This window comes from Platalea leucorodia, assembly GCF_965183815.1.
Source record: "Platalea leucorodia genome assembly, chromosome: 4".
Lineage (NCBI taxonomy): Eukaryota > Metazoa > Chordata > Aves > Pelecaniformes > Threskiornithidae > Platalea > Platalea leucorodia.
In genome coordinates, this window is record NC_138826.1 from 75,511,889 (window position 1) to 75,534,403 (window position 22,515).

At 40.0% G+C, this 22,515-nt stretch overlaps 1 protein-coding gene across 1 annotated transcript in view; it reads left to right on the plus strand.

The window, feature by feature from the left end:
- ANKS1B (ankyrin repeat and sterile alpha motif domain containing 1B) overlaps positions 1 to 22,515 on the plus strand; it is a gene marked incomplete at both ends in the record, with an annotated part of 442,459 nt that overhangs the window by 380,123 nt on the left and 39,821 nt on the right. Inside the window, 2 exon segments of the mRNA XM_082308774.1 lie at positions 9,720 to 9,827; positions 15,158 to 15,337. Of these exon segments, the coding sequence (XP_082164900.1) occupies positions 9,720 to 9,827; positions 15,158 to 15,337 (288 nt within the window).

Sequence of the window (22,515 nt, forward strand, 5' to 3'; positions counted from 1 at the left end):
CCCATGATAACCCATTCACTAGTGGGTTTTGCCAGAATGCTTCATTAATGATGTATCTGCCCAAACTGTGGAATTCAAAAAGATACACGCATCTATATTCTTTTTAATTTATAAAATAGCTTTAAGGACAACAAGTTTGAGATGACCAAAGCTTTGCTGGTTTTCACTGTTAATATGAAGTTCAGTTTATCTTTTTTTTAACCGTAGTACAAAATCAGCCTCCTGTTTGGAGAGCTCTTCAGCACAGCTTGCCCACTTGCTTTGTTCTAATTTGGTTATGTACAAAAATGTTTCTTCCTTAAGCCAGACTAATGTTGAATGTTTAATGAAGGAATCTGCATAAGAAGATGTGTGTGATCTGAACGGCCTTGCGGTTTCAATTTATCTCAAATCATGCAGACAATAATCTTTCATGCTGGAATTTGTCGTGTTGCTCAGAGCCACAAGGCAAGAACTTACTTGAGCTATTGGCGGATGAATATTTTTGCCACTTTACTTGTATCCTTTTGTAACCCCACTTTTTGATGGTGTTCCTTCCTGCTCTTACCTCAAGGCATGAAAGAAAAAGATATTTTGAGAAATGCTTTTGCTGTCCCCTTGCTGCCCCTGGCAGAGTTAATCCAGCCATCCTGCTGTGCTCATAGAGCCTGTTCTCTCCCACCCACGGTGCTTCCTCCTCACAGATTAAGAGTCAAAGTACAGCATGACGCCGGCTCTGCCTATGATGTATGATTCTGCTCTGCCATGGTGGCCATTGCCTTTTTTAAGATAGTAGTAGCGTTGCTACAGTTGCGATCGCAATAAAGGATATAGACGAAGCAAGGATCTAAGGGAGAACTAATAGCTTTTTTTAAAGCCGTATCATGTAGTTGGAAAATGGACAAGGTTTGGGGTTCAGAATCTGACAAGCGACCTCACAATCCAGACCAAACGTGGGCTAGACAAAATTGCTCTTAATTTATTTTAATTATGCTAGTCAATTAGACTACTTGAAAGAAGACAGTAGATTACTATAGCTGCAGTTGAGATGAATTGGTAGCTTTTACATATGTAGTAGCTTCTTCCATTTGGTGTTAAAGGATGAGATTGGTGAAGGTGGAGGGGGATGTGAAACCTGGGGAGAGGGGCTGGTACAATTTATTTCAAGCCATGATTTTCTTCCAGAACCTGTAGTAATTGTTTTAATGAGTTTAATTAAAAAATGGTTTAATGAGCAAAGATTGAAAACCAGGGTAGTATAAGACAACTGGGAAAATAAGTTGATGGAGGGTTTTTTTAATTTATTGTTTTTATGCTAAGGTTGTATGTCATGTCATAACCTATACTGAGGTTATCGGTCATTCAAAGTTTATTCTTTTGGGGAGCGTCCTTGCTGAAAGTGATGAAATTGGTCAGCTGGCTGCTGCTGCAGAGCAGGTAGAGCGATAACTGAGGACCCTCTTTACATCTCGTCGTATGTATAGGTGCATATTTCCTGTAAAGTAGTGAAATGAAGATCTTGATAGAGGTGACGTCCCTGAACAGCATAACACGTGGTACCCAAAATAGAGTCAATGGCACCTATACTAGCACATCACAAAATGTGTTTTACTTCGTCCAGGGTGCCAAATGCTGTCAAAGAAAGCGGTATGGCTGAGGCTAAGCAACCACTCTGCAGTAGAGTGAATCCACACCGATTACTGGTAAGACAGAAACAGTTATGAGAAGAAAAACATTTTTCATGAAATGGCTACCCTGTCTCTGACAGGCTTGTTTGTTCCAGTGCTCATGGAGAAAATGGCAGAAACCTGACAGACAAACTAGACAACTAAATTTACTAACTGCCGAGTACTAAAAAGCATAGGCTCATAGACTGGTTTCTGTTAAAACATTGGCTTTAGGGTTCTTTACAGATTTATTTGTTTATGCTAGCTGCCCTCTTCCTTTGGGTGGTCTGGTGTGAAAGAAGCTGCAGTTTCACTGTGGTGGATGCATCTCATGTTTGGCTTGCACCACTGTAAGCACAAGCAGCTGCTGAAAATGAGTTTTCCACCTCTTCCCCTTTCCCCCATCCTTGGTCGTACTTTCCCGCCTATTTACTGGTGCCAGTGTTAGCTCTTCTGTGGCCAAGTAAGGAAGCAGATGAGGAGCTGGCCATGCAGAGAACTGCTCCCTGCCTGACTCCCAGGTCCATTTTTAAGGCGGATGAGATCCCTGGGAGGTCACTCTGCTGCAGCTGCTCCCGCTCTGGAGCCCAGCACCCCTCCGGTCAGACTGAACCCTGGTATTTTCTTCTGCAGATCTTCTTTCTTTTAAGGAAGCAGTTTTCACAAGACTTATAGGACAATTCAGCCGTACTTTGGCAGTGTATTGGGATGGGTTGTGTCCTTAGCATCACGCTGTCAGTTCATACTAGTAGAGTATTGACATTGCCAGTGAAGGCTTTTGTACCGAAGGTTACAAATGCTTTTCACGTTTTTATCTTTATGATTCTTCTACAGCTCTTCCCTTAAAAAAGTGGATAAATATTAATGCTAGCAGTAAGACAATAATGCATGATCAAGTTTGTAACTCTGGGATATTTAATACTTTAGGGGATAAGTGTATTCTGGATTGCTGCGTGTGGTGTTCTGTGCGAACCGCTCCATAGCACAGCCTGAATGCAAGCCACAGGTAGCCTTTGTGCGTCAATTTGGCTTGAACTAGATGTTCAAATGTGGAGCCCATGCTTTTAATGTGAATGTTTTACAATGCAGAAAAATAATTTTATTAAACTGAAAATGCTTTAATACAATAATGATTAGATCTTCACGCATACAGCTGGTAACTTGGAAATATACTAGGAAACTGAATGTATGCTAAATAAGAGCTCTTAACAACATTTGTTCTGATGTGTGGTCCAGGTTCTCCTGTCCAGTATTTGGCTTTTATTTCTGTATGTTGAAGACATTCTTTCTGTGGTCGTTGTGTATCCACAAGATGATGGTGATTAAAAAACCAAAATGCATAGAAGGACCTCCATTAAATTGTCCTATTAGAAGGAGATATTTAACACCATCTTAGTTTTTTTCATTATTTTTACTGCCATTTTTACCAGAGTATATAATTGCAAGATATGGAGATAAACAATCAATTTTCAATTCTAATATATTAATATCTGTATAATTAACTGATATTATTCTCATGTTACAGAGCTTACCTTTTAATAACTGTGTTAGTTATAACTGTGAGCTAGAGTAATCTGCATTTTTTACTCCAAGCAGTGAATGGCTGTTTGCTTCTTCTGGTATTATGAAAACATTCATTACTGTATGTTATTAGAAAGCTTGAGTGTGTTTAAAAAACAAAAAAGCTATTTATTTAGTAGACAAATGTCCCATTCTTTAAAGGGGCTTGAATGTGGGTTTTTTTTCCTTTTCCTTGGAATTAAATCTGTGATGAAATTGAATCAAGATCAGAAAAAGGATCAATTCTAGAGCTGTTAAAATTTTCTATGGAGATCTATTTTATCTCTTATTTCTTATTACACTAGCTGTATTTCATGCTTGTGTACAGATTAATGTGCTTTGCTGATAATTGCGTATTAAAAATAGATAAATAAATGATTAGCTCATTATGAAATGTGTTGTAGTACCAGTAACTTTAATTATAATTTATCTGCTATGTAAGTAATCCTGCAAATTATTGTGGGATAACATATTGGTATTGCAATTGCTCTCTTGTAGTGCTATATGATTAACATTGAAGACCTCCAGGAGGTTGGCTGGGAATATTCCTGATCTCTGTGACCACACATTTTCCAAATCTGATCTGAACCAGTGACTGGACCTGTCATTAGCTCGACACACAGGTGGAAATGCAAGTCACTAGCAGAGGGAACAGTCTAAGAAGTCTATCCTCTGGGACTCAATTTGGGAATTTATTCCACCTTTCAAACTGTCCAACATTTTTTCCACTTGCTGCTTGTGAAAACAGAGGGAATGTTTTCACTTTATGTACGGACCTGCTTCGTGCTTGCTATTTTTCACATAAATAATATTTTCAGCCTTGGCACTTAGAATAGGTAATCATTACGGTAGTAATCTTTGTGTTTGTATAATAGACTTTTAGGATTTCTGATTTATGGTTTTTTGAGCCTCATGTAATAAAAATGCACATATGTAATATTTGTCATTACATCTGAGGCTTGCAGAATCACTAAATTGCTGTTTGGTTTTTTTGTTTTGTTTTTTTTTTATTAAAGGCCATGGATTTAACTTCTTTTTAATTAAAAAAATATTTTTAAAAAGCGGTTCAGCACATAGCCTAAGACACATCCTCAGGAGGTGAAGTGGCCAGGTCTCAGTATTGGCCAGGTCTTGTTTCATTGTATTTTCCTGATTTTTATTAATGAAAAATTAAATTAATATTTTTCCACTGAAAAATTAAGGGTTATTGATTACAAGCACAAGATTACAATTACTTTTTTTTATCTCTAGTGGAGCTGAAAGTACTAGCACCTGATATTTTCAGACAGCCAATTCTTAAACTAAGGAGAACTTGAAAAACAGTTTAATGACAAAAATGGCTTGTCTGGTGAAGTCAGAGCAAAAATTCCAGCAGCCTTGGTAGTATCAAAGGCTGTCCTGAGAACTTCTGCAAAAAGTAATAAATCCTCACCCTCCTGAATCTCATCTGTGATGGCAACGGCTGAATGGCGTTGTAGCACCACTGCTCTGGCAGCAAGCTAATCTGCAGCAGTGCAGCTCAGAGGAGTGTAACAACCCGGGATTCAAAATTACCTTTACTTGGAGAAGACTTTTGGCCTCTGACTTCTCAGTACCGTTAAACTGGAGATCTGCAACTAAATTACATATTTAAAGGGGGGGGAATCAAACGTCAGTTCCTATTGGTGATGTATAGAAATGGGACTTACTAGGCAGCCATCTGTCTTTGTGAAATGCTGTCACCAAGACAAGTGACATCTGTTTCCAGTTGGGTAATTAATTCAGGGGGATAATGGTGCACATTTCGTGTCATTATGATGTGAAATCATAAGTCTCTTACAAGTCTCTTCATAGGCATAATAAACAATTACTTCCACTGCAGTTGTAGAAACCAGAGAAGTCTTGCATCTAACAGAGTTGCAGCAAGTCTCTGATCTGCAGGTGCTTTGGACCCTCTCCATTTTCACATGCCTGCACTTTGCTGGGCGGTCAGGGCTCTACAGGGAAAGCCCTGCACTGTTAAAACTGGGAAGTGTTTGTGATAATTTAGGGTTGGAAGGAATCAGCAGTTGCAATCAGGATGAGAAACATCTTAAAGTAACCCTATGCGAAAAAAAATCCAACAGAAGTTTAATATGGTTTGGGCTGGATTTGGCTGTGTCTGGTATCAGTAAGCCACCGGGTGTTCAATGTTGCAGCTGTGTGGCACAGCTTTTGCTTTCTTCTGCCTGCACATTTTGTGATCCTGACGGCAAGAGGGGAGAAGGGGGTGGGAGAGATGCAGAGCATGCCTTTTTCTACCGCTCCGAGTTACTTTGGGTCTAGGGTGATCCCACAGGGCCTTGCCTACGTGGAGGATAAGATTAACGAGCCCACTTGGTAAATGGGACTCCGGCATCTGCAGCATCCCACAGCAGGCTTTAGCACAGCTGGAGTACTGGGGCATGGGATCAATTATCAGCTCTGCAATGTAGTGACAGTAGTTGTTTTTATGAAAGTTTAATGACTCAAGCATATTTATCTTTCAAAATATGCCAATTATTACACCATGTAATCATGATCAGTATGTGGGGTAGGGTTTTTTGGCTTTTTTGTTGTTGTTGTAACTGTTGGTCATTGACAGCAATTCTATGGATAAGATTTGTAAAATTTTGAACAGTTGTCCATGCTGGGAATTTATATAGCCAAGTGTATTTAATCCATTCTCAAATTTTCAGTTAAACCAGTCATGATGATCAGGTGAGCTGTACTGGTTGGTCTGGGCTTGCTTCCTGGGTATTCTGGGCACTGTCGTGTTTTAGGATTAGCCCTGTGGGGTGGCATTGTGGTAGGAAAGTGGTAATGATCAGTGTATTCTTCACCTGCAATTCCAGATAGCCTGGAGTTTATTCCAATATGAGGAGCAGTAAAATGGTTAATAAAATTGAATTTAGCTAGTGTTTCAGGCTCTATACTTGCAGAAATAGGAAGATCACACCTTGTTGGCTTGTATTTACCATTTTTTCTTCTTGAATTCTGAAGTATCTGATGCTGCCACTAGAGAATTACTGTTACTATTCTGATCACTCTCTAGTTTTCCACTTTGTAGCTAGTTCCTAGTGTTTGATTGCCACTGCATGTTTAGTCCAGACCACTTGCACTATTATGGTACTAATTTTACCCCATACAGTAACTTTCCAGATTATTCTAAAAGAAAGGGAATTAATGTCTTGAATTTAAGTAGTCTTTATAATACCCATTTTAAAAAATGTAGAATAATTATAAAAATACAGTATTGGATCATATTATTCAATCAGAAAAAAAGATTAGCCAGAAGAATGTTGCAGAAATAATGTTTGGTTTTAGATGGAATAACTTGTTAATTCCAGCATCTGCACATATACAGTCATCAGGGAGTTACTGGGCTACATGTGTTTGTTTTTTAAAACATCTGTCAACTAAGTCAGAATCTAAATGCAAAGTATTGCATTGGTTACATTTGTGGATTTCTTAAAATTCCTAGTGGAATTTCATTTTGTATGCTAATCGTTGGAGAATACGGAGGTAAAAATAGGATTAAATTTGTATGCATGTATCATTTCTTTGGACAAATGACTTGCCCCGTTCTCCTTCAATTATATTAGAACATCAAATATAAGAAAATATATGAGATGGAGTTGCATTATTTTTGTCTCAGGTATCCTACTGTTGGTGTGGAAAGAGGCATGTCATGTACACGCTTGTTTTTTTGTCCCAGTCACAAAATAGCAGGTTGGGGAGGGCCTTAAGCTACTCTTAATGGTTTCATGACGTGTTGAAGCTGATTCCTGCAGCCGCACTGCAAAGCTCATTTCATTGTCATATGTGAAGTAGGCTAAAATCCATTTGACAAAATGCTTCACTGCATAGCACTTAGGTGCATTGTATTGACTGTCCCTGTAGTTCAGTGTTACTGTGTTCGCTCTTACCTGGTATATAGAAAATATTCATGAGGAACTAACTTGTGGGCTAGATATGTGCAAGACTTTTAAAGGTTATTTGATATACAACATTAAGATATTTCTAAGATACTGCTTTAGGCAACTTTACCATTGTACACCGTTGACCTATATTTGTGATATTTGACATTTTTCATAAATACTGTCAAGGATAATCCATCATAGAACAAGTTTTCAGAATTTCAGGGTGTTTGTTAAATGCTCATAACTCAAATATAGAAGTGTTTCAGAAAACAGTATTTTATAAAAGTTGAGTAACAGGTTTTCCAAGTAAGAAAATTACTAGGGCGTCCATTTCCAGAAGAATACAGCTGCCTTCACTTAACAGAGTATGTGGTCCAGATGAGACTGGATTACCTCTGCCTATTGGCTGAGGACCGTACTTTTCTGTAGATTGCATCTTTAAGTCCCTACCACTTCAGATTTGGGGTGACCACCATTTTAATAGAAAAATAAAATGTGGAATAAACTCAGGAGTGCTTATGGTGTTCAAAGATCTCTATTGCTTTCAAATTGAGCACAGTTTTTGAAATAATATAACCATTTAGACCCGTCTGCTGATCTCTTATGTGCGAAGTCCCTCAAGACTCATGTCGTTTTCTCTCCTGTTGTTCGACAGCTCTGTGAAGTCAAAGAGAATTGCTTTGTGTGGTTTGATATAGCTAATAAGGCAGGCAGAGCACTGAGGACCTCGAAACAACCCAAGAACTGCAGCTTGACTTAAAAATCTCTGGGTAAATGCACTTGATGATGGGGGAGCATTATGAAAGAAGCAAGTTCACTGAAGTGCATTACCTGAGTAATGCTTAAAGCAGCTGTAGTTCATTCACGTGTTTCATATAGTTAAATATGGAGATAAACTGTGCACCCTCCTGTTTAACATTCAATGTAAACTGAATACATAACTAAGTCTCCTGCATGCCTCCGGCATTTTTGTGTGTGCTGCATTACCTCAGCTTCACTCGTGCTTCTCCAGATTTAGGTTAATAGGAGAGCACATAGCAGGCTTGTGGGACTCTGCAGCTTGGGCCTGCTGTTGAGCTGCAGGGTCTGCAACAACCCTGTAAGCTGCCCCTCAGAGGAAGGCCTCGATCTGTTTCATGTTATAGCCCATCGCTTTGTAGATGCGGGCGAACAAGATGTTCTTGATGTCCAACAATATCAGATAGCACAGAGACATCCAACAGAGGAAGTGTAGACGATTTCACGTGCCCATGGATAGGCAGGAGTTCACCCGCCAGAATAATGATGGCATTTTGCTGTACCATATCCTGAGATACTGGATCTAAGACATGCCGTAGGAGAGTTGTTGGGGTTTGGGGTTTTTTTGTTTGTTTGTTTGTTCTCATGAATGGTAGCTCTTAGTAGTACTGCTTAAATTGAGGTATTTGTTCACTTAAGAGGTAGCATTTTCAGGGGTTTTGGGGGACTATTACTTTTTCTAGGTTGAGTGAGAAATTCCTCTCGACTGAAGCGTGTTGACACAAGGTGGTCCTAAATATAGTGGGAAGTACTGTCTTCTGAGAGGGAATGGAGGCAGCTCTGGTGTATGAAACCATATATACAGTCTGGAAGAGTTACATGAGGACACTGCTGTTCTCAGAGCTGAGGCTTGCTTCTACAATTAGGGCTGCTTTACACTTTGAAGCCATTGTAGCCATTAAAGAATAGCAGCGAAATACGATTTTTTTCCCACTAATGCTTAAGTTTCCAACTTGCTCTTTCTGCCCTTTCTGTTTTCCTGAGAGCGGTGGTGGTTTTGTATGTGGCAGGGACAGAGACACATACAAGTGGGGAGTAGTTGCAGTAAATTTGGAACACCTTTTTGGCAGCATGCTTGGAGTGTGGACAAGCACGAGGTATTTGAACCCATCCGCTGATGGTCACATTTGTGTGCAACAGAGATTATTTCATTGCATCTGATAAAAGTAATAGACCTCCAGGACATAGTTTGTCCATCCTGTGTTTCTTACACAAGGATGATTCTACACGATAGTGCAAACTGTACGTCTCATTCGGAGTTTACCCAGGAAAGACATGGTGAATAGATTTAAAAGCGATAACATTTATTCATTGTGTGGTTCCTTTTCTCCCTTCTTGCCCTCTCTAAGCATTTGCTGGCTCTTCCTCACTCTCTTCCTCATCCATCCTGTGAATCCCTTTAATCCTCATCACTCACTGTTTGCCTGCACCTCTACATTTCCTTCTCCAGTCTCCTCCTCCCCTTCCCTTGTTTTTGCTCCCTCTCTGCTGCCTTCTCTTCCTCTTTCATTTTCCTTTCCTCCTTACTCATTTTTGAGCCTATTGTTTTTTCAGTTTTCCACATCTATACCCACTTTGATTTCTTCCTTCATTTTACAGGGTTTTTCCTCTGTTTGATCTCACCTCTCATTTTCTCTGCTGATTGTTTGCCTCGCAGTGCTCTCTGTCTGCTTAGCCTGTGTAGTGGACTAACATGTTAAAAGGTTTAAAGAGAAAATGGCTTCACTCTGAATGGATCTTCATTTAATGATTGCAGTGTGCTCTTTTTAACGAGGTATTTTTGTTATGATTTCAGGTCTTAAAAATTAGCTTGATTGGCCACCGGAAGCGCGTTCTGGCATCTTTGGGAGACAGGCTTCACGAAGATCCTCCTCAGAAACCACCTCGGTCAATAACCCTCAGGGTGAGTCCCCATGAAAATTTGTTTGCATTTCTCGAAAAGTCAGCAAGCGTTTCATAACATTCACATCAAAACAAAAGCCACTTCAGAAGTTTAGAGTGTAGACGTCTTAGGCTGACCTGCTCAGTTGCACCTCCCTGTATAGCCAGCGGAGATAAATTGACATTTTTACAGGGTGATTCATCTGACCTGTTTCAGATGTCTACCTTAGGATGAGATAAGTAGTATCTTAGAAGTACCAGCTTATCTTCTTTGCTCAAGGAACTAGCTCAGGAGCAGGTGTGTACAAGCTGCACATCTACATTTGCCCACAGGAATCCCAGCCCAGGCGATCAATATTGTGGAAGGAGAGTTACCATTTTCCTTTCATGTTTTCAAGTGCTTGCACTTTTCAGATGTACGCTTTATGCTTTCTTTAAAGAGAGCCTCTGGAAATTGTTGAGATACAAATGCCATTAAGATGTTTCTGTGTATCAAAAGTTTTGTTGTGTTTTTAATTTTCATTTGTATTCCCTCTTTCAGAATCCTTGTTGCAATGTCCCTGGGGTTTTTCCACACTTGACCAGATTTAGTCTCCTCTCGTTACACCACCTTCACTCAGTTTCTCTGATCCAATGCCTTTGCTTCCTTGCTGTCTGTTACCCTTATCGAGTTACGGTCTGCTGACCCATTCCTACTGTGTTCTCTTCAAGAGAGTTCATATCAACACTTTTTATTGTGATATTTTAGGTCACACCTTTTGCATTTGATTGGATCTGATTATTTTAATGGGGCTGCATTTCTGACTGGAATCTCATTTGGGACTAAATTTCCAAATGTCAGAGAGTGTCTGTGCTTCCAAGTTAAATTTCTTGGTGTAAAGAGAAATAGAGAAAGACAGAATGAGGGCTTATTTTTACATACACGTACAGTTTCTGTGAGCAGCCTGTTTTCACCCTGCTTATTCTCAAATGCCACATATAGACATTTTAGATCCCCCCCCCCCCAAATACAACCTATTCCTAATGCCATGTTGAAAAATGTCTCACAGGTCTATAATGTCCTGCTCTAAGGCACATTGCACAAACATGTGGATATTTTTCTTGTATTTTATTTTTTATGTATTATGTGAATGATTCCTGATGCATGGCAGGTGTTAAAACACTCCCAGGAAAGAGGAATCATTTGAAAGTCGCACATTTTTGCTCAATACATTCAGTGCTCTGGACTGGGGAATTAGTTCCTCTTCAGCAGGTGGGAAAGTTTCCACAGCCCATGTTATTGGTTAGGACTGTATATTCTCAGTTAATAGTGAGGAGAAAACTGGATGTCCTCCATCTGTAGTCAAAATGACAAAAAGTAGTCTGCTGCTCCACAGCTAGAGCTACTGATGCGGGCAAGTGCTAAATGTCATTCATCACCTTGTGGTATTGGAGTCTTCACAGAGAATCCTAAAGAGGAGGACATGAGTTTGGATTATGGTTTTCTCTCCCATCAACGGCTACTATGCCATTTTACGTGAAATGAGGACATAGTATTTAGTCTGTAGTTTGAAATAATTTTTAGCTTGAAAAATGGTTTAAATAAACTGTCTGCTGCTACTAGAAGATCGAGTTGTACAGAAGCATAAAACGGTTTGGGTTGGAAGGGACCTTAAAGATGATCTAGTACCAACCCCCCTGCCATGGGAAGGGATACCTTCCACTAGATCTGGTTGCTCTAGATCAGTAGAAAAGATAGTTTGTTGTTTAAAGAGTCTACTTTTAAGGTCCCAAGGTCAACCTAAGCATGGCTAGCACTTCATCTTTTTTGACTCTTTTCCTATTAATTAGCTTTTAAAATATTTCAAAGGAAAAAATGGTTTTATTGAGGAAGAGCAACATTAAAAATATCCACAAAATATGTTATTCTCACAATAACTATGTACTAAGGAGAAGTTATTTTGATTTCAAAGTCATACACTCAAAAGTTAGAAAATACTGTATCTCTGGTTACCTATGCAATCTTGCTTTCCTTCCTTGAGTGCATTATAATCTTTAATTACAGGACCAGTTCCCATGTTATTCATGGAACCCCATCCTCACCCAGTCAGCACTGGAGGCTGGAATTTAAACTGAAGGAAAACAATTTAGGCTGAAAATTTGGAGAAGCAGCATTACAATAGTAATGATAGTTTAACACAAGAATTAATTCACTAGAGAGAATTCCTGTTTTTAGGAACTGGTTAGACAAACATCTGTGGGGCATGCAGTGCACCTAGGCAGCCTGGGGAAGGATTTGTTAAGCTCCTTTCCAGCCTTGACCTGTGTGATTCCAGCATTACGTGACCAGCAGGACTGAGAGGTGGGAAGATGATGCAGATTTCAGTAGTGAAATACATGATCAGGCATCACTGCAGGACATGTATCCATGCATTCACAACAGAGTGGAAACATGACATGAATACCTGGTGACAAACAGTAGCATGGTACTGAGTACATGATAGCACCTGCACGGGCATCCATGCCTGGTCTGCAGAGTGTAAAGGAGATGAGAACGTGGGTATGGAGTGAGGAATGAAGGAAGAATGGGAGAGAGACTCACGATTAAGGGAATAGCTGTAGCTATGAAAATACAGATTTACACCTGCTTTTGCCACAAAGCCCTTGGATGATGCTTGGTAAGTTATTTAGGTAATTGCCTCATAAACAGTCCCTAATTGTGTGTTACTGACATTCTGCATATTTGACTGGAGTCTGGAGTCTGATTTATACAAGTGCTGAACACACAGTGCTGCAAATTAGATCAATAGAAATGGAGTTTTGAATACAAGCACTTGGAAAATCAGGCAATAGATACTGTAATTGGGCATCCAAAGTGACTGGTATTTTTTAACCTTTGTCTGTGTGCCTCAGGTCCCCCACACTCAAGTGGTGATTATAAAATGCCAGAAGTCACAGACTGTGGTGAAAATAAATTGATTGACGTTTGTAAAGCACTTACGAGCATCATGAAAATGACAATATTAGTCATCCTATCTTCAGAACAGGATTTGAACAGAGTTTAGGGAAGGGGTTTGGGGCCACAAAAAGAGGTGAGAATAAAATACTGACTACACGATAACTAATGATAACGCAGTGCTGAGTATATGACAACATGCTGCACAGTTGAGGATCCATCTGTGCTGTGAAGGACGACTTTGAGAAAATAGCATAAAATCATACAATTACATACTGTTCCATAATGCAGAGGCACTGTAATTCTTTTATTTCTTGACTTTGTAATTCTTATCTGTATTGCCTTGCCAGCAGTCTTCCGATATAGATTTCTGAGTGAATTTCCTCTTTATGTGCAGTTTGATAAAATATGAAAAGCTCAATGAGAGCTGGAATCAGTACGTCCGTTGCACGGTCATCTGTCACTTCGATGCTCTGATGGCCCTATCAATCTACTAACAGTGGGTGAATCGTGTTTGGGAGCAGAGAGAGGTTACCTACCTGGCTGGAGTGGCAGGTAGCAGTCATTAGAAAAGATCTCGTTTGGTGCCCCTGCACTCAGGTTGCTTTCAGGGTAGAGGCATCTGCACCATCTAGTCAGAATTGGGCCCGTGGAAGAACCGGGGGTAAGCCTTAGACATAATGCCTCACCAAACCTTCTGAGTGTCTGCGGATTACATCTTTTCAGAAGCTTTTAACTGGGCCAAATGTAGGTGGATTTTCATGAAGGAGGGAAAAAGACTATTCCTAAGAGGAAAACACTCCTTTCTTTGCCCTGGGAAATGTCAAGTGCTTGTCTCAGATCATAGGAAAGCTAGAGAATTAAAAAACAAAAAAAAATCCCAGTTAATTAAAAGTTGCTAAACAACTATATATCCCTGATTTTAGTTAACCAACAAGAAAAATACTAATCTGTTATTGTGATTGCAAGGAATAACGTCATGTAGACTCCTACATTTCAAATATTAACATCAGATGTTACTATCACTTGAACGCATACAGAGAATTGCAACTTTCCTTTCCATTTGGAAGAGATTACAGCTCTCTGATTTCTTACACCAGATCTTGTTTCTTAACAGCATGGAGTAAAGTACCTTGATGCTTTTCAGAATTAGGGTTGCTTCAATGTAATTGTGCATGAAATATCCACTTTAATTCTTTCTTTAAATAAAAAGGCAGGGTTTTTTACCCTCCATGCACACAGGAGCAGGTCTTTGCTTCCTCTAATATCTTCAGGTCCCTTCTTGTTGTTCGGTATTGAAACACAGTATTACAGCAATAGGTAATTTAGACAAGGTCTGCACTGTGCAAACACACTCCTGGCTATGTTATGCCTCCAAAGAATTTACTATCAGAGAAATCTCTACTGTCAGATAAATTGAGCCCAGTAACCTACACCGTGAGAGAGGAATATGTTTCTCCATCCAGTTGCTATGACGGTGTTTTATAGTCTGCACTGGGGTGGTATGTGTGCGGACTGGCTGGCCAGTACGCTATAGCTCTGCTCCTGCTGGTTGCAATCTCCAAGACAGTGTTGAATGGTGGAGCTGGGCACCAATGTTTGTAACTGGTGTTTGAACAAGTGATGTGATGTGCATGAGAATAGATGTTTCCAAACATACATAAGGTGGCTGGCTGTGAGCAGTGTGGTGGCAGATCCTGGTAGAATGTATGATCAGGAGGACATGTTTAGCTGTTTATTAGATAGAGTTCATGTACCAATTCGCTGTGGTATTTGCACACTGGTACAAGGTCACAGGTCAGCACAGATTGCAAGAAAAGCCTGGTAAAATTTTTGTACTCTGATGCTTTCATGCATTCTAGGAATTGTTACTTAGCTGATTTCTGATATCCAGTACTTCCAGTTAAACAAATGTTCTGCAAGATCTATAAAAATTGCAAACAAAGCGTCTATGTTTTGTAAATGTTCATGCATGTCTTTCTTCCAGCAAGAGATGTTGCTAGAGTTCAAATCACTTTCAAATCACTTTCACTGCTCAGAGTGGCTGCTCAGAAGTGGTGAGAATGTATTTCATCTTACGAATAGCTAGTCCTAAATCATGGCTTTATTTGGGCCTTGACAAGAAGTAACTCACTGTTTTATCTCTCTAGCAGTCCTAGAAGGGAGTATATATTACACAAGGAGGTTTTGGAGAGGGAATTTGCCACTAGTTCATGTAAATAGTGAATTATTTTTCCTTCCACATGGGCTCTGCACCTTAGGTAGCAAATCTCAAAGTTCATCCACAGTAACCTCTACTTGAGGAATTATTCCTTAATTTTTTTAGTATAAATAATTCAAATACACTTTTAAATGTGTGGTTTGACGTCAGCAATATGCTGTTCTTCTTAAGCTGCATTTTTCTCCTCTCTGTCCAGGAACCCAGCGGTAACCACACTCCTCCTCAGTTGTCTCCATCACTTAGCCAAAGCACTTTCACTACTGGTGGCTCCCTGGACGTTCCCCACATTATCATGCAGGGCGATGCAAGGAGAAGAAGAAATGAAAACTATTTTGATGATATTCCCCGGTCAAAGTTGGAGAGACAGATGGCACAGGTAGGGTTAAAACGATGCCATTAAAAGGCTGCGTCTTGCTGCAATTGGTTACAGAACTAATCCTAACCATAGCTGTGGGTCATATATGAAGATTGAATTGTAAACTACAAAGATTGACAATTTTTCCAAGCTATCTGTTCCAGTTCTCTATATTTCAAATAGTGTAAGTTGGTGTGCAGTTTCTCCTGAGAGGCAGAGTTTTGGGGGTGTTTAGGTGCCTGGAGGCTGAGGTGAAGGTGCCTCCTGTGCACCAGAGCAGGCAGACTCCCACCAGCACTGACTCTGCCTCTCATTTCTGTAAGAAGGTGCAGATTCCTCAATTTCTGAGCAACCTAGATAAAAATAAGCTGACTTCAGTTCACTGCCAGAAACTCAGAGGACTTGGCGGGTGGTGATTGCTGCATTTATTAATGGAGAGGGTCAGCATTCTGCTAAATTTTGTGATCTGGGGATGTATGTTGAGTGTTTAAAAAAAAGATTTAACTGCGCAACAACTCATTTGAGCATTGCAACAGCGCTAGACTCAACTGATGTTAAATCAAACTGTTCATGAAAGAAAGCCTAAAGTAGCCTTCATCTCTAAATTTTTTCGCCCAACCACAATGAGAGTACTGATAATTTTAAATCATGCATACGTTGACCAGAGTGGTGTCTTGTACCATTCTAAAGGGCAGTAAAGTTAAGCTTGGACAGCCTGTTGGCGAAAATGCTTTAGGGTGAACTCAGCTGTTTTTTGGTGGTACATATGATGAAAGACAACCAGGTCTTAAGCCATGCAGTGCTTTGCAGCGCATGTTGGAAACAGGGCTTTGATTTGCTGTCGGAAGCAGACGGGCAGTCAGTGTGGCTCCTGGAGCGACTCACTCCATGAAGGAGCAGGTTGCTGCATGCTGCCTTGCATGAGGCTTCCCAGCGGTTCTTTGCCTGCCACAGCCCAAAATAGAGCCTCTATCTAAAATTCAGCCTCAAAATGGAAACAGCTATGCAAATAACTGTGTTATGGTTAACATAATGAACAAAAAGCTGCAGTCTCTCAGCTAATTGCATGAACAAGAAGTAATTAAATAAACAAGCAAAACAAGGTGCTGCCGTTACCTGGGAACACAGAAATAAATTGAATTCCATTTGTTCAGAGGACATTTCTAGGGAAGTGAAATTGCATTTGGTTGGGTGGGGCTGTTTCCTTGCCTTTTTTTAATCTCCTAGTTTTCTGCTATATAATCTTATTGTACAGAATTAAGAGGAAAGTTGCCTAGTGAATGAGCTTGTCTTCAAACCTGGACTTTTGTGGCAAGAACAAGGTTGAGCTGAAGTCCAGCAAGGAAAAACTCAGTTCTTAACATGAAAATATTTCTTTGAAGGTCATGAAATTTAGGCGTTTGAGCGTGAAATACACACTTGCTCATGGCTGAGTAGACTGGTTCATCTACTTAGCTCATTTTATCACTTGGTTCACAAAGCCTATTCTCACTTACTCTTTTAGTCACTAACATCGAAGAAAAAAAAAACCGAACAACCAAAACAACCCAAAAAAACATACTAGCCATTCTTCCTGTCTCCATTTCCCTCTTTTCTTTTCCTGTTTGAAGTCCTGATATTCCCAAGAGGTATGATATACTCCCATATATGGCACCTGGAGATTTTCTGGGGGCTGTTAAAAATTGCTTTTCCAGAAGGACTGTGATATGTTGCATATCCAAAGAGAAAACTGAGCAGTTAGTACTTACACTACTCCAAAGCACTTTAAAACCAATTAAATGCTGCGATTTTTTTTTTTTTTTTTTTTGTGGGAGTGTGTACCCACTGAATGAATGACTTCAATGCCTTCTCTCGAACTGTCACGGTGGAATATAACAGCCATCCTTTGCGACTCCAAAGGGGAAAGTGGATTCAGATGAAATCCATAAAACAGTGTTTTGTGTTAGTCCCTGAACTCCACTCTGTTCCGAGTCTTTCTCAGCTCTGCCCCCAAATTCTGCACTCCTGATGTATGTAAAATTCCCTTTGACTTTAACAGGAAAGTCAATGACTCCCTCTGGTGATCATTCTCACTAAATTGGACTCACCCCATTAAGAGGCTAATCAGGGATTCTTCAACCATTCTAGCCCAAAAATAGATTTTTAAATTTATTTTTTGCAATATGTGCTTTGCTAAAATGAACTATATTTCCTTCAGTCTTTTCCCCCAAAGCCCCCTTGTAATTAAAGGTAAAATAATTGTTTCTGGAAAATAAAGGAGATCCAACTGATTCTTAACATGAGCCTTCTGCTCCATGGTTTTTTTTTTTTTATCTAGCAACTTCCTCCTTGCAGTTTGCAGGTTCCTTTGGCTTATGTCAGATCAACAACAACTTCTGAGCTGATACCAGTCCAGCTTTCCAGCTAGAATACTTCTCACAAACAGAATGATCTAGAGGGATTATTGGAATTGCTTTGAGGATATTCTTTGTCTTAACCCTTTCTTTGCTAGGCTGTTTGCATGCTGCCGTATGAATCTGCATGTTTACTGGATGCCATAGTAGACAGATGTGCCTAAAGACATCTTTGATGCTGTGATTTTTTGAAAGGGTTTTAGATGTGTTCTTGATGATGAGATTAATGGGTATTTCTATGGCCTTGAAGAGTGAGGCCAACACGGTATTGAGAGCTTATTCATGGTATTGCTTTCATGAACTTGATTTTATTTTAGAAATGTTAGGAAAAGACTATTTTTAGCCTCAATTTAAAATATAAAACCTGAAGGTATTTTGAGAAAATGGTGAGATCTGATGTTTCCAGCTTTATTATGGCCTGTGTTTTCACTAAACTTCTACGTGGGAGTCATCAAGCATGTTGATCTTTGCATCAGATATTAACCAGTGTTTGTTAAAACAATGAACACATCAGTCTAAATGGTTTTAAACAATTCTCTAAACCATAATCAAATCTGCTTGTAAGTATTACAACACTTTGTTTCCTGGAGGAAGCGCTGATTTAAATTTACTTAATGTGGGTGGTTTTGTCTCAAGGCCAGCGTGTACCTTCATTCACAGTTCCCTAGCAGACTGTTTGCGACCTAAGAGGGGGAAAATCCTAATATAAACAATGAAGCTAACCAGTGTAGATTCCCCACTGGAGTAGGTTTGGTCATCAAACTCTCCAGTTGGTCGTCCAACTTTGAAAGTCTTTGATGCTTGGTTGGAAAAATCACAACTGCCAAGAAGGTAATACAGAAGGTTGTGAGATGGTTTGTTTTCCAAAAAAAAAAAAAAGGAAAAAACCACAAAAACAAAACCAACCAGAAAGGATTGAGTAGTCTGAGTCATCTTTGACTGTGGATGTTGAATTCTGAGCCTGCAAACTGTAGATTAATATGTTCAAATTAACGTAGTTTAAAATAGCTGAGGTTGCTCTTAGGATTGCCTAAACCTTTAAAATAGAACTGAAATCATACAGGCAAAGCCTAAGGACTCTGGAACCAAAATCAATAGGAGGAGTCCCACTGAAGGGATTGAGCTCTTCATTCACCCCTGAAATCATGGCAGAGGGTGGAAATATGTATTTGTGGGGAAGAACTTTAGAGGTTAAAAGGAAGCATAGCTAAGTTCATTAAAATACACCAATTAAAATGTCAGGTCTTTAGGATTTGTAATTCTGCAGGCAGCACAGAAGCTTTAGGTAGTAGCTGCAAGCATATCCCAGACTGCCAGCCCTGAGGCTATTGCTATTTATTGCTCCAGCCAGTGACATGCGGTGCTTTTAGCCACCGTGGTCCATAAGACCTCTCACCATGCTGTTCAGAGTGCTGCACCCTGCCTCGAACCAGGAGTGAGGGCCGAAAGCGTCCTCCCTGCAGCAGGCGGGCAGGGAGGTGCGGGGAGAGCCTCTGCCCACGCCGCTCCTTGCAGAAGCAGAGCTGGATCAGGCATCACCCCGACGCTGACGCACGCTCTCCCCACGGGGCTGAACCTGCGGTCTGTTGTTTCAGGAGGTGGTGGGTGGGTGCCTCTTTAGGGCTCTGGGGAAAGCTCTGGGCTGTGTCTGCCTCTGGGAGAAAAAACTGGTAATGAGTCAGAGTAGGCTTTCTGGTAGGATAAACCTAGTCATAGCCCATATGGGGGGCACCCCAGTGGGCTGTGATGGAAGGAAGAGAATCCTTGAAGATCTCAGAGAGTTGGAAAAATTATTCACAAAGGCTGGCAGGAGAAGTTCTTTCTCAGAGATGCTGAACCCAGACTTAATTTTGAAAGCCTTTCTGGGTTCTTTGGTCCCACAGTCTGAGGGCTCTTACTATATTTTTTTTTTTTTCTAAAACACAAGACAGATAACTTAAATGTAAGGTCATTGTAATGACTGGGTATTAAGTTTGAAGTAAAGCTACCCCGATTGTTGGGATTCTGCCTTGTCACATTATTTTGTGAGATATAATAATTCATTGCAGGATTAGGATTGATATGCAGGAGACAGTCATTTAAATGGAGTTAGTACCAGAGATCCTTTATCTACAATAGAAGAAAAGTGTAATAAAAACAAGAGACAGAATTAGCGAAGGCAGGTTTATAGCAGAATTGTTAAATAATTTGGCTGCTTTCAGCAGTAATACCTTCAACTTAATAATACCTTCCAATAATTCACAGATACTAATGCAATCATATTTCCAGTGCACTGTGGGGCTATGTGGTTTAAAATCATGTTTTGCATTTTACAGCTAAGAAAATTGAGATACAGGGATGTTGCAGGTTGGCTGAGATGACACTGAAAGTTTGAAGTAGCCAAAAATAAAACTCTTGTCCCATAAGACCCACCGTTAGGTTTTTAACTTTTAACCACAGTATAACACTTTTTTATTTGCTTGTTTCCTGTTTGTTTTCCTGTCTCCTTCTCTGCTTTGAAAGGATTTAAAGATTATGGTGAATGAAGGAAAATATACCCAGGAGAATATTGGTGTGTAAAATGAGATTATCTGAGAAGCAATGAAGAATGGGTTTTATCAATGGTTGAAATTACTGGTGAAATAGCAGAATTCTTTACTAGTAGATTTAAGAAGCAATAAATACAAAAATACAGTTGTCTAGGTTATTTCATTCTGTTGTTATTTCTAAGGTTTCTTACTAACATTTTTTATAAGCATAAAATAGTGTATGTTGTAAGGATGAACAGACAGCCATTTTAAAGACAAGTATGTAAAATCCAAACAAAGTATTTTTAGGTGCATTTTATTTTTAATATGGAGAGATGACTGAACTATGAAGACCTTCAATTTACCATCAAAAGAAAAATGCTTAGCTGAATCTATTTTTATTGCATGGTATAGATGTTACTACCGACAGTTATCTTTCTACTTCAGATAGATATTAATGCCATAGAGGGCTGTATCTTGAACTGTAAATTTCAGCAAACTTTCATCTGTCGATCCCTTGACTATTGTGTATTTAATGGGCAAGTAAACTGATAAAGACATTATGAAAAATATAAGTAATTTCTGCCTGAATAGAGAGATACAACTTTTTCAAGAATGTTACAGAAGCTAGCATTTTAGAAATAAAGTCGTAGGATGTGGATCATACCTACATGCTGCTTCAGCATATGGAATTACGGAAGCTGCTTCTATATTTGGTATTAATGATCCAAACTAAAGCCATAAATACTACACCAAGAAGGGGACAGATGTTCTTTCAAGATGGAGACAGATGTTCTTTATTAATTTACTGTTTTTCACACTCAGTCTTGTGAGCTAGAAGCTCTACATTGGAAAGATTGTATGAAAAATGCAGGAGGATTGTATGAAAAGTGGAGAAGACGAGGTAGTTTCTACTGTCAAATAAACTATTCTTATGGAAAATCTGAATATTTCAGAGTCAAAGCTGAATTTTAATATCTAACATTTACATTTTTGAGCTGCTGGAAAAGTTGTACTTAGAGTTTGGGGTGCTCTTCTGAAGGAAGAATTTTGTTTGTTTGTTTGTTTGCTAAAATGTAGATACCTGTACCTAATGTTCAGGGACGAAAGTCTCATAGTCTTTACTGGTGGTATTTGTCCAGAAGTTTGTATCCCCTATGCAAGCCTAAAAGGCTGGGGCGCACTTGTAGCCAGCAGCGCCAGCAGAAGGGGTGTTGTCAATCAGAAGAGGCTTGGCTGCTCACCATGGCTCGCGGGGCCAGAGCTGTGGCTGTAAAGCTGCACCTCCAGGAGCTGGGCAGGGCAGCTGTAGCCTTAGCAAACTGCTGGGAAGACCCTCAGCTGGTCCTCCCCAGCAGGAACCCAACTCCTGGGTTACTGGATCAAAATCAAATGAAAACTGACTGCCTATCAGAGAAGGTCACCATCGCAGGAAGGAGGGTGTCAGCTGGGTGAGAGAGAAGCACAGCTGTGTTATTAGTCTTTTCTCGTCAGAGAAAAATGTGCAAAGTATGGCTCTGTGTGGAGGAAGAGCTGGAGGTGCACAGGACCTAGAGCATCGACCCTGGCATGGGAGGTTGGCTTTCCTTCTCGCCCTGCCGCCGGCTGGAGGGGACAATCTTTCCAGGCTTGCTGTGGTCCTGGGCCAGTCGTCTGCCTTCCCGGGGTGTGCTGGCCATGGCATATGCCTTGTGAAACCTCACTGGGAGCTGCTGACAGGGTGCACTGACCTGGATCGTGGTGTTGCTGCTCATGACTGTCACCCACTGCCTGCCTGCAAGAAAGCTGGTCCAAGATGGCTGGTGATTTTCTGGAAAAAATCATGTAAAGTATTTTCAGGAGAAACAAATATACCAATGCAAAACATATATACTTATTCTAATAAGAAGTGTTATTTCTAGTTTCTGCCTCTCTAAAAGAAATACTAATTTCAAATTTCACTCTCCATCTCTGAAGATCTTGTTTTCAAAGGAGGACCTGCGATTATTCCTACCAGTAAAACAAACTCTCCCCAGAGCTTTGGGAACATTCAGGGAAGCAACATCTATTGAGACAGCACAACTGCTCTCCCACGGTCCTAAAACATTTGGAGTGACAATTACAAAAGGGGCCAGACAGCCCCATTCATCTGATTTTCATTTGTTTCTTTCAGCTGTTGCACCTTTAAAGATTGTTTGCCATGCCAAGAGTGATTTTTCTGGGATTTGATCCAAAATTCTCCTCATTTCTGGAGCTAGACTGTATTATAGTTAGCGAGTTAGATAATGTGCATCAGTGGGAGTGGGGTTTGCTGCTGTTG